Source organism: Gasterosteus aculeatus, chromosome 20, assembly GCF_964276395.1.
Source record: "Gasterosteus aculeatus chromosome 20, fGasAcu3.hap1.1, whole genome shotgun sequence".
Classification (NCBI taxonomy): Eukaryota; Metazoa; Chordata; class Actinopteri; order Perciformes; family Gasterosteidae; genus Gasterosteus; species Gasterosteus aculeatus.
The window spans coordinates 5958004-5970153 of NC_135707.1; the positions used below are offsets into that span (position 1 = coordinate 5958004).

General features: G+C 43.4%; 1 protein-coding gene across 3 annotated transcripts; it reads left to right on the forward strand.

Moving 5' to 3' along the window:
* Nucleotides 1-199: 199 nt before the first annotated feature.
* Nucleotides 200-12010, forward strand: LOC144383021 (B-cell receptor CD22-like). 3 transcript variants are annotated; one of them, XM_078094672.1, is made up of 17 exons: nucleotides 200-349; nucleotides 2312-2384; nucleotides 2495-2893; nucleotides 3313-3597; nucleotides 4051-4305; nucleotides 4385-4648; nucleotides 4770-5066; nucleotides 5646-5939; nucleotides 6311-6580; nucleotides 6740-7006; nucleotides 7117-7195; nucleotides 7284-7338; nucleotides 7423-7547; nucleotides 7677-7734; nucleotides 8107-8195; nucleotides 8276-8342; nucleotides 9564-12010. In XM_078094672.1, the coding sequence occupies exons 2-17, from the start codon at nucleotides 2336-2338 to the stop codon at nucleotides 9777-9779; spliced, it is 3069 nt and encodes a 1022-aa protein (XP_077950798.1). In that variant the 5' UTR covers nucleotides 200-349; nucleotides 2312-2335; the 3' UTR covers nucleotides 9780-12010. The 3 variants fall into 3 exon arrangements, with proteins under 3 accessions (XP_077950798.1, XP_077950796.1, XP_077950797.1); XM_078094670.1 differs by lacking the exon at nucleotides 200-349 and having other exon boundaries at nucleotides 2135-2384; XM_078094671.1 differs by lacking the exon at nucleotides 200-349 and having other exon boundaries at nucleotides 2135-2384; nucleotides 7438-7547.
* Nucleotides 12011-12150: the final 140 nt, after the last annotated feature.

The window sequence follows — 12150 nt, forward strand, 5'->3', positions numbered from 1 at the left end:
ATTTATTATTTCATTATACCAGAAAAAACAAACTTAGATAAAATGAAGAAACAACAAAAAAAGTAGACTGTGGAGACAGATAGGGAAAAACATAGGTGAAGAGCTCTTTGGCCGGCAGGATATATATTTAATTGCTATTACAGCTTGCCCGCCAATATATTGTATCTTATAAATAGCTGCTATCCCTCATCAGTCCACCGGGGTCGCACTGTGAGACTGTGCGCATGTCGCATGAAAATCCTCGCGCACCCGTCGACCGGACAATCAACTCGTTTTGGCGCCACGGAGTTAACGACGACCGGCAAAGTTTTGCCACAAGGAGGATCTCGGCCCTGCTGCATTGTTTTGAGTCAGATATGACCCCTTTTCTTCGTTATGTCTCTTAACCTTCTGCTCTTTTCCCTTCAAATAACTCTCCACCGCCTCCAGGGCTTTTGGCCTCAACGCTGCCCTCCTCTGGCCACCACCCTTACGGCCTCTTATGCCTCTTCGTCATGAATGAGAGCAACACCCGCTGCATTTCTCTGCGTCACTCTACTAGAACGCGGGAGGCATTGCGGCCACCCCCGTTATCCGACCTTGACCGTCCAGCTGTTTGCCCCCCCCCCCCCTTTCTTTAGTTTACCACCCGCTGCAGCCACGTCGAAAGTGTATCCCCAGTCTACCGCCCTCGGTTCTATGGATAGATCAGTGTTCACACGTGATACGCTCAGCGGAGCAGTTCCGCCAGCGGCGTTTTCGGTCTTGCCAGGACCCGGACCCCCCCCCCCCCCCCCCCCCACGCAGCTTTAGCCGTACGCGTCCGACGCGTCCGCGATGGCCCGCTCGGTTTTGGCCCCTTAAAAGCCGATCTGTGAATGAGGGAGCGGCGTCTCCGGCGACACCTTTCCGATCCCTCCGACGCGCCTTTCCAAAAAAGTGTGCGCGCGCGAGAAACGTCCTCAAGTTGGCCGGAATCCACAGGGTTCTTTAATAGTGTCTTTCACACCTCCCGTTTTTGGAGAACCGCAGCGTTTGACTTCGTATGACAAGACGACCGGTGGGAAAAACACCGCGAGCTTCAAATGTGTGATTTTCACTTCTCAACATGTCTCAATAATGCGTAAAAACCACGACAACGAGTCTCCGCTCCCACACACAGAAACCTGCCGCACCGCGCTCACCGATGTATGTTTGATTCTGTGCTTGGTTGTAATGTTCTATGGGACAACGGTTGCCCCCCTTTGTGGATTATTGATCACCTCCCTTAAACATCACCGAACCTTATCGTTTAGACAACAAAAAAGACAATCCGCAGCTTCAAGGTACCACTTTCTCTTTTACACCCCCCTCCCCCTATTTTATCACGCTGTGTTAGTCTAAATCAAATATATTCAAAAACGGTAAATACAGATTTTAATGAATTCCTTATGCCGTTTTTGAGTAACGCCGCGGCCTCGTGCGGGAAAAGGCCTCAATAAAACTACTTAGCCTTTATTCCACCTCCACCTACTTAATTTTCTAAATCCCAAAATCGCAAATGACAAATTTGCCACACGCAACATCCCTCACATCTGCAGAGAAAAAAACCTCCCCCAAAGATGAAAAACCCTTCCAAAAAAAAGGGAAGAAAACCTTACGGGGGAGAAGGTCAGAGGAGGAATCCCACTCCCGGGATGGACTACAATGGATGTCATGTGTACAGAATGAACAATGTAAAAGATGTATAATACATTCAATTCATATAACAGAAATTATTCAAATAATTGCGAGTAGTAAGCCAGAAGCTCGGCAGGGCCACTGCAGGGACCACCACCCTCAGATAGAACCACCATCGGATAGAGAACCACCATCAGATAGAAACCTGTGGGGAGGGAAAGCAAAGACTTTAGGACAGGGTAATGCTGGTTTATGACGAAGTAAAAGTGATGTGATTGTCCCACTATTCTCCCCCTTGTCCTTCACCAGCCCCCCTTATCCGGTATGTTGATGCTTGTTCCCTCGTTCAATACACACAATGCGTCAATAATACACTGCGTAACTTACTATCCTGACGTTTTCCCACTATCTGGTATGTTGATGCTGACCTAACTGGCCCATTCTGATCAGTTCTTTCTCCCCGCTTCCTCTTCTATCGTCCACACACACACACACACACACACACACACACACTCATGAGACCTTTGTCCCACGGCTAGTGTCTCTACACTCTCTTGGCTTGTCTTGACAAATGACTAAAAGCATACTGGGCAGAAAGGCCAGATTAAAAATAGAGTCAGTTCTACGGTGTTATAATCTGCACAAATGCCTTTGTTTTGTTTTTGTGTTTCAGACGTCAAGCTTTAGTGCCGCAACAATGAAAGCTCACTCAGTTTGGTGGTTGGTGGTTCTGGCAATATTGAAAAGTAGGAATTTATTACTCCACTTTGATAACAATGTAAACTTTAACAAGATTGTTATTAACAATTGTAAATCACTTAAATTGACTTTACCACTTGTGTTTTAACCGTCACAGATGTTTCTTGTAGTGAAGCAACCGTCTTCGAACTGGTCACCACGTCCCTGACAGCTAAAGAGGGATCCTGCGTTGAAATCAGCTGCAGAGTCAATGGAAGAGTGAAAGCTGCTGGTGCTCACTGGTTTTGGATAAAGGACGTAGTGTGGAATAAAACAGTTTTGATTGGCACCGTCGTCTACAGCATGAATAAGTCACTCATTCCTGTCAGCACAGACTTTGCTGACAGAGTGAAAGAAATCAGTTCTCTTTTACCAGCTTCAGGAGGTTATCTTACAATCTCAAAAAAGAGCAGTATTTTACTCTGCAACTTGAGAAAGTCCGACATTGGAAAATATTTTTTTAGATTTGATGGGGAAGGAAACTGGTACACCGACCCAGTGAGGCTACATGTTGAAGGTAATACTGAAATATACTTTAAGAAAATACATAGAAATTAATTAATCAGTAAGAGATGAGCTGGCCTGGAAGCAGAAATGTTTGAGTTGGTTGAAGTCAAGTTTACATTTTTGAATATTCTTAAAAGATAATTGGTCGTGGTGTTAAAAGTTAAGTGAAAATTTTACAACAATATAACAGCAAAGAATGAGAAAATATAATGTTTATGCAGCTTTTTTTAACTCTGAAGACTCAAAGTTTTAACTGAGCATTAAATGTATTTATCACTCCAAAGCTTTTAACTGAAGCGCTACTCACATGCTTTACTAACTGATCACCTCAGTAACGAATGGTAATTAATTTCTCTTTAGAACAGAAATAGTGAACAGAAGTAATTCGCCACGACATTTCTTCTGATATTGTCCTTCTTATTTTTCCAGACAATCCATGCCTGATCACTTTTCAGCAACCGCCCGTCTTCAAGGAAAACGACACAGCAACGCTCACTTGCTCCACTTTGAGTTCATGTGGTTTAAACCCAGTAATCAAAAGTTCGAGTCCACGGTCTCCGACTTCACACCTAACGCATCCACAGGAGAGCAGAAATCAGAAGAGCACCTCGCTCAGTTTTACTGTTAACTGGCAGCATGACGGAGAGGAGTTTTCCTGCCAGACAGATGACAGCGACAGATATTTGATTCGAAATATCAGCTTGACTGTGGAATGTAAGTTTATAAATGGAGTCTATCTATGTCTGCTTTACCGGTGATCGACAGCAACTTAGATGAGAGTGAAAATGATTTGTTGGTGCAATTAAGTAAGCCAAATAAATATATAGTAAAATAATCAGGCTTAATCAAATGAGTGATACATCATTAAAATCACCCATTCTGCATATTTGCTGCATTTTCTACTTTATTTACCTTTTGTATATTTACATTTACACTTTTGTACTTTCACTTAATGGCTTTTACTTGTAAATGCTCCTTCTTTAAGGATTCTTTAAGGTCTTTATGTTTTCAGTACTTTATAGTAGCAAAAACGAATGAGAACATTTTGGAGCAGCTACCTTTGATGCATCTTTTGTACTAAATAAACAGTTTATCATATTTCATTTCTGTGAGTGAGCAACAAGTTGACGGATTTCTCTTTTGCTTGTATTGTATTGGTTGACACAGATGCTCCCAGAGACACACAGGCTGAAAAACACCCTGCAGATGTTGTGGAGGGAGGATCTGTGACTCTGAAATGCGTCGCCAACGGACGTCCAGATCCCAACTTCACATGGTTCGGAAATGAAAATAAACAAATTGGAAGAGGGGCCGAACATAAGATCACGTTGATTGTAGAGTCACAGAGTGGGGAATACCATTGTGAAGCTACAAACAAACTGGGGACAATGAAATCAGACCCTGTCAACATTAACGTTACATGTGAGTATATTATCATTATTATTTTGCAGAATAATTGCTGCCAATTAGAATGAAGAAAGAATTCAATCTTGTGTTTCAGACCGGCCCGAGGTTGAGGTGTCCATGTCCCCTACTGCCACAGTTAAACAAGGAGATGTGATGACTTTGACATGTCGTGTGAGGAGAAGCAACCCGCTACCTCACACTTTCACCTGGTTTAAGGATGAGAAAGCCCTCAGCGAGGAGAGGACGGAGCGGTACGTCGTCCAGAGCATCCAGCCTGAGGACGCAGGCGACTACAAATGCTCGGCCATTAACGTCCGAGGCGAAGGAACATCGGTGCCCTTTAGGGTCAAAGTTCAATGTGAGTTTCACAGCTCCTTTTGCTGCAGGGATGTCAAAGAGTTGATGATAGGAAAAAAGGAAGCAAATCCACAGCCTCCATCACCGTAGAAAGCATTATGATATTTCATTCTTTCTTTCAGATGGCCCAAGGAGGACAACCATTTCCATCAGTGAAGATGATAAACGTGTGGGAGTTGGTAAATCTCTGACATTTTATTGTCAGACTGAGGCCAATCCCGCCCCGCTTGGATACTCCTGGTACCGAGACAACAAAACCATGGAGATTGACTCCTCACGGTGGAAGTATGAGACAACCAGAGATAACAAACTAACGCTGGTCACAGTAGAGAGAACAGATGAAGGTTGTTACACGTGCAAAGCAACCAACTTCATCAATACAGGGAAGCAAAGCGAGCCAGTGTGCATAGAAGTGCTCTGTAAGTAATTATGTCATTCTGATTAGTTTCTGTTATTATTATTTTTCATTTTTACGTCAAGTGTGATCATTAGAAAATCAGCGTTTACGTCCAAAGGACTCGATCAATCGCCCGAAAGTTATCACCTCAATTCATTGTCTATCTTTTAAATGTATATTTTAACGGTAAATTGTTATTTTTCTGAAGGAAATGAAAACTTGTAGTAAACTCGCGTGCCTATTGAATATTGAAAATATAAAATGATTAAAAAACTTCAGCAGTTAGCTGAGCGTGGGAATGACAACGTGGCTAACGCACTGATTCCACCTCCCAGCACTTCTAAAGCTCAGACATTGCAACACTTTTATGATTTAACAACAAAAACACTTCTTATGGCGAGCAGTTGCCAGGCAACAAGGGAAGACCAAAATCAGGCATTTACCCCTGTTAAAGTAGCAAAATGTCACGAATGAGTTTGTATGCTAAATACATTAAAAAATATCCCCCTCGTTGATTGGTGAACTTCAGAGATGCTAACGTACTATGATGTTAAACAATGAATGAAATCTTCTGAAGAACATAGATGTTTTCTCTCTGCAGATGCTCCCAGCAGTCCATCGCTATCCATGAAGACCGAGGTCAGGGAAGGTCAGCTGGTCACCATCAGCTGCAGCGTTGAAAGCTCCCCGCCCTCAAAGCTCACCTTGACACTGACCTCAGAGTCAAATCCTCCGTCTTCAAAGGTGCTTCTCACTCATCCTGGTAGTGACCGACGGCCCAACAATCTCTACCACACGTTTCACGTCACTTCCACCCACGCTGGCTTCTACACCTGCGACGCCACCAACACCGAAGGCTCAATGACCAGCGAACGGAAGAAGCTGGAGGTGAAATGTGAGCAAAAGAAACTTGTTCCAAAGGAAACTTGATTTAGAATGTAAAATGTAGATCTTTATTTTCTATTCCGTCCATTAAGTGCCAGCTCGTACGAAGCACTTTAGATATTTTGAGTACACAAGTTTTCATACAAAAAGGATTGAATGAGAAAACCGGCCGTTATAGATAAACTGCAACAGTATATGAAGTAGTTTAAAATACAATGAATTTAAATGTACATCAACTTGGTCTATGAGTCATTGCATTTGGGAATGAATCGTATTTTACAGCAGTGGAAGTATGTGTATTATGGAAGGATTACTGATAGCAGATAACTATATCATCTATCTACTACTTCTCTCCCTTCCTCTTAATTCTGGTGAATGCAGATAGTCCCAAAGACGTGAGCGTAATCGCTCGGCCTTCCCTCGTCGTGGAGGAGAAGGAGCCGTTGACTCTGGAGTGCAGCGCCCGGTCCGACCCACCGGTGACCTCCGTCACCTGGAGGAAGATGAGCGATGGCGCGACCGAGATCCTCGGGAAGACGCAGACCTTCTCCCTGAAGTCGGTCGGCCCTTCCGACAGCGGACTGTACAGCTGTGAAGCGAGCAACGACGTGGGAACCGGAAACTCACCGCAAACCGAGCTTAGAATCAAGTGTGAGTGTGCTGCTGTCGTTGTGGCTAATGTCAAAGGGTGTGGGCCCTTCAAGTGTGTCTCTGTGAAACTCCCACTGGAAGACGGCAAAGGGACATTTTCACATTCCACACACAGAAGCTTGTTATGTTCTATAAAAACAAGAACATATTGATCCTCAGATGCCCCGAAGCTGACAAAGATCACAGAGACGGAGCATTGGGGGGCCGACGGCACAAGTTCTGTGACGCTGAGCTGCAGCAGCCACAGCTACCCGCCGATCACGCAGTACTTGTGGTACAAGGAGAACCACGAGGCAGCGAATAAAAAGGTGTCCATCAGCGACCATCAGAACTACACGGTGTATTCAGACCAACCGGGATCCTACTACTGCGTCGCAACGAACGACATACATCAGAGAGCGTCCAGCCCCGTCCATCTGTTTGAGCGTGAGTGAATCTCAAGGAAGTGTGTTGTTTCCTCCTCTGATTAAATCACGGCCGTTTGAAACTGTGCTTCTTTTCACACCTTTCTAATGTTCTGTCTCTTTTAACGACAGGAAACGTCTTGAAGACCGTGTTGATCATCCTGTTTATAGTCTTTCTACTCACCATTTTCTTGATTGTCGTTGTCTATAGGTGGAGTACGAACACAATTACATGCAGTGGATGATTTGTCATGTGTAATTTGGTGCAAACATTCACTCTTGTCCCTTTGTGTTTTCAGACAAAAGAGGAAGCGATCAAGTGAACAAGCAGCTACAAACACTTTCGGTTTTCTGGTGATGACTCATTTGTGTTTTTCCACTCTGTTATGTAACAGAACGTAGAAGAATAGAAGTGACATCCCTCTTTTTGTGTGTCAGTGGGAACCCATTCAGCGCTGGTGGAACAGCAGCGAGAGGAATCGGACGAACTGCCGCGGTGCAGAGGATGACCTCTGGCCGGACCGTCGAAAGGCCCCACGATGCAAGTCTCATCCAGACAGCACGTAAGCAGCCTCACACACACTGACAGAGCATCCATTTAAGAGCCTTCAGACACGACTGGCAGCATAACCGTCGTCCCTGTCATTTGTCACTGCACCTTTTTATTCATGTTGGCCTTTGTTGTTCTGCAGACCTGCAGCCAACATCCACAGCATTTACTGCACGGTGAACGAGCCCTCGGGACAACACGTGAGTCACGCTGTCAAAGCTTCACGACAGCAACACATTAAAGTACTGAAAATAGGAATCACAATTTCAAAAAGTTACAGGATATCGTACTTTATAAATAGGAAGTACGGACTTGTCATCACGTCCTTTGTCGTTCCTGGAGGAGCTTCTTTTAAGTCCGAGTACAAGATCTTTCTTCACGTTTTTTTAGATTGATAGATCTGTGTAACTTGTGGTTCCACACAAGTTACACACAAACAGCCTCAGAGTAGAACATGTTTTTTAAAGAGCCAGCAAAAGATTAAAGGCTGTGGATAAAAATTGCACCCACAAAACATACCAAGCAATTTTTCTAGGATACAATATATTCCACCTCTGTGTGTCTCTGCTCAGGGTCCTCCTGCACTAAACGGAATCACAGAGAAAGGTGTGAACACACCGGAGGATTCCCTCAACTACGCCTCTGTGCACTTTGGAAAAATGTGAGAATGACAAAGAAAGGATTTAATACATGGCAAATATATGTGGTACGTTATGCACATGATGGTATTTGTATTTCTAGAAACCAACGGGCAAAGGCGGGAGAAGATGTGTATGCTAAAGTGTCCAAGCAAAAGCCGCCTGAAAAGGTCAGAATCCAAGGAACCGGATGTTTTTGGTGTGTTATCACAAAAGAACTATGTGGTGTGCATTGCGTCTCTGTGTCCACAAAGTTTTAATTGAATAAATTCCTTCTTACTATCAAAATGACATTACATTACATGTCAACTGACACTTTTATTCAAAGCGACTTACAATAAGTGCATTTAACCAAGAATACACCACAAAAGAAAGTGCAATTTCCTCAAATAAGCCGATCTACAACTTACTATAGATAAGAGCCATTATAAGTACAATTTAAGTCCTACAATCTTTTTAGTCTTTTAGGCGAGGTAGAGTCTGAAGAGGTGTGTTTTTAGTTTGCGGCTGAAGATGTGAAGCCTCTCTGCGGTCCTGATATCATCAGAGAGCTGGTTCCACAATTTCGGAGCAAGGACAGCAAAGAGTTGTGATTTTGTCGAGTGTTTTGCTCTCATTGAAGGAGAAACGAGCAGTTTGGTAGATGCAGAGCGGAGAGTGCGGGTCGGTATGTAGAGTTTGACCATGTCCTGGATGTAATATGCACCCGATCCATTCACAGCATGATATGTGAGCACCAATGTTTTGAACTGGATGCGGGCAGCCACCGGTAGCCAGTGAAGAGAGCGGAGGAGTGGAGTAGTGTGGGAGAACATAGGAGGGTTAAAGACCAGTCGAGCTGCTGCATTCTGGATGAGATGCAGAGGTCGAATAGCGGTAGCGGGGAGACCTGCCAGGAGGGAGTTACAATAGTCCAGGCGTGAGATGACAAGAGCCTGAATCAGTACCTTCGCTGCCTTCTGAGTGAGAAGGGGACGTAATCTCCTGATGTTGTAGAGCGCGTATCTACAGGATCGTGTTGTTGCAGTGATGTTGGGAGTCAGGGAGAGTCGGCTGTTGAGTGTGATGCCGAGGTTCCTCGGTAGGTCCGGCCATCAAAGTAGGATAAGAGAAGGGAGAGAGCAGAGCCTGAGACACCAAGTTCCTGAAGGGAGGAGATAAGGATCTTATGGTTTACTGTGTCAAATGCAGTGGAAAAGTCCAGAAGGATGAGGACAAAGGAGAGAGTTGCTTTGAGACCGCGAGGAGAGCAGTTACTAAAGGAATACATTTCCTCACAAGTTCTCACAAGCATTAAATGTGTGTTGATTTGATTGTAATGTTTTTCTTGCATAAAGTCCAGATAAGCTATGACTGAAATAATCTGGCGACCATCTCTGTTGTTCCTCTAGAGCGAGGAAAGGCAGGAGGACTACGAGAACGCCAGCTCCGCTCACCTGGCCAGAGATCCAGATCCATGGAGCTACGACACGGACTCCAGCGAGGAGGAGGTGGAGGTCCACTACTCTCAGGTGACCTTCGCGGCGAAGCCCGGACGAGGGGGAGGCGGCTGGTACTCCAGCAGCTCCGAGGGAGACGAAACGCAGTACTCTGAGGTCAAAGTGTGAGATGGCTGAGATGCTGCGACAGTACTTTCCAGGTGCAGCCAGTTGTTGAATGATGGAACGAAACATGTGGCACCTACATTATAAATGTTTATTAGCAAATGAAAAAACATTTTTGTTCAAACTGCTTTGTAAAAGAAAGAAGATGTGGGCAAATTAACATACTTTTAATTGTTGACATGTTTATGACATTTGTGAACAGTACAGGATGACATGGCATTAATGGTGTGCAGCAGTTCCGTTATTAATGCTTGTTTTTGAAAATATATAAATCTGGGCCCTGTTTCTCGTACTTTCTTCAACTAAGTCAATCAAATGTCCGATTATCCAGCTCAAATTACCGAGATGATTGACAGATCAACATCTCGGTTCCTCGAAGGCGGGTCGACGGTCAAACCGTCTTGTTAGTTTGAACCAGATCGTGCGCGTCCTAAGTTAGAAGGCGGAAGAGTCGAACACAAAAACCAGGATTTTTTAACAGTATAACGGCAAATAAACTTAAAGGAAGAGCGTTTTTTTTTCTCCTCTGACGGGCAGGAAATGATCATGAACACTTATAATGAGATAATATGTTCATTTGAATCATTTCTGTCGGATGAATTTAATGTATTACGTTGTTCGTTCTGTACGTCCTTTGCAGTCTGTCCGTCCCAGGGAGGATCGACCTGTGTGTCTCTAAAGGTTTCTTCCCTTTATTCTCCCCATCAAATACCTTTTCATTGTTTGGGGAGTTTTTCCTGTGTTGATGTTAGGGTTTCTGGACAGAGGATGTCACATGTGTACACACTGTAAAGACCTCTGAGGCAAATTTGCGATATTGTGCGATACAAAATAATATTTAATTAATCACATAATCATGGCAAAAACTGACACCGCCCCACTTTTTGCAGACAAGTTAACGTTATGTGCGTGTTGGTGAAATGCATAGGCTCAATTGAGTGCCTCGTCACTCTAATCAATCAGATTATATTTCTTTAAATGTGGCTGCTTGCAGGAGGCTTCGTGGATCGAGCATCATCCAATGACAATAATGATCTCAACTCTTTCAGAGTATGTAGATGAAAACAAGCCCAAAGAATCTAATTAATACGAATGAATAGGATATATGTACTGTATCAGCTTATGTACCATATGTATGTGAAGATGACCATCTAGAACTAGGAGTTTTAATATATGTGTGTGAATGTGTAAGGGAGAGTCATTATATATCCATTGTTCATAATCAGACATTTGATCAATTGAAGCAGTGAAATGCGGAACATTCAGAAGTTTATTAAGCGACAAATAAACCAACAGAACTTTACCAAGAGCAAGACATACAGCGGCTTTCCAGATGTTCTCTGCATCGCAACACCGTAGAGACAGGACAGTATGAGAGACAGTGTATGAGACAACTTTCTTTTTTAAATATTTTGTAACTTTTTAAAATTTTTTAATTTTTAACTAACTTTATTCTCTTATTGTATACTAACCCATAGCCTTATTCAACTAACCTATTGCATTAGCATTTCATTTCATTTTATTACTTGTGCACTGCTGTCTTGTCTATTGTTACACTGTCTACTGTCACGCACCAACCGCCAAGACAAATTCCTTGTATGTTTGACATATTTTGGCAATAAATGTTTCCTGATTCCTGATGAGAGAGAGTATGAAAGACAGTGGGAGACAGTCTGCGGGACAGTCGATGTTCGGCTGCAGCGTGTGGTGTTCATCACGTAACGTTTCGGCTCGGGGAAATCTAAACGGGTGTCTGTGATCTCGGAGAAGTCTCTCCCTATAAAAAGTTAATCTTACCTTTTAGACATCAGTTGAATGGTGTTTCGATCTATATTTTTAGTTTAACTGCCCCGAAGCAGACTGTCTTCATCAATGAGGAAGTCTGCTGCCCATTTTTCCGGGGGAGTGATGAACTAATCCACTAGCTCAGATGAACCTGCGCCGAAACAGGTTAAAGTTTTTCGATGTGTTGCTATGGTGATTTCGACAAACCTGCTTCGGGGAACCGAAAAGCCTGATCTACGTCATCTCATCCTCAAAACTATCCGGCTAACTCAGTTAGCCCCGTACGAGGAACAGCGCCCTGGTAATGTGCATGATGTCCCATTTCATAACACGCTTTCAATTCTGTTCTTAACCGCCAACGTATCAGGGAATGTCTTCTTTTTATGAACAAACTCCGACATATCGATGTATACAGAAAACAAATGTATGAATAAAAAAAAGTTACAATCTGTTTGGTGATTTATTTCAACAAACAATTTCACAACTTTTTTATTCTTTATTTCCCTAATACTAGGATTTTGTTTTATTATTTTATACATACTATGGTATCACTTTTCCATGATTCTTTTTGCCATACTGTGCCATACCA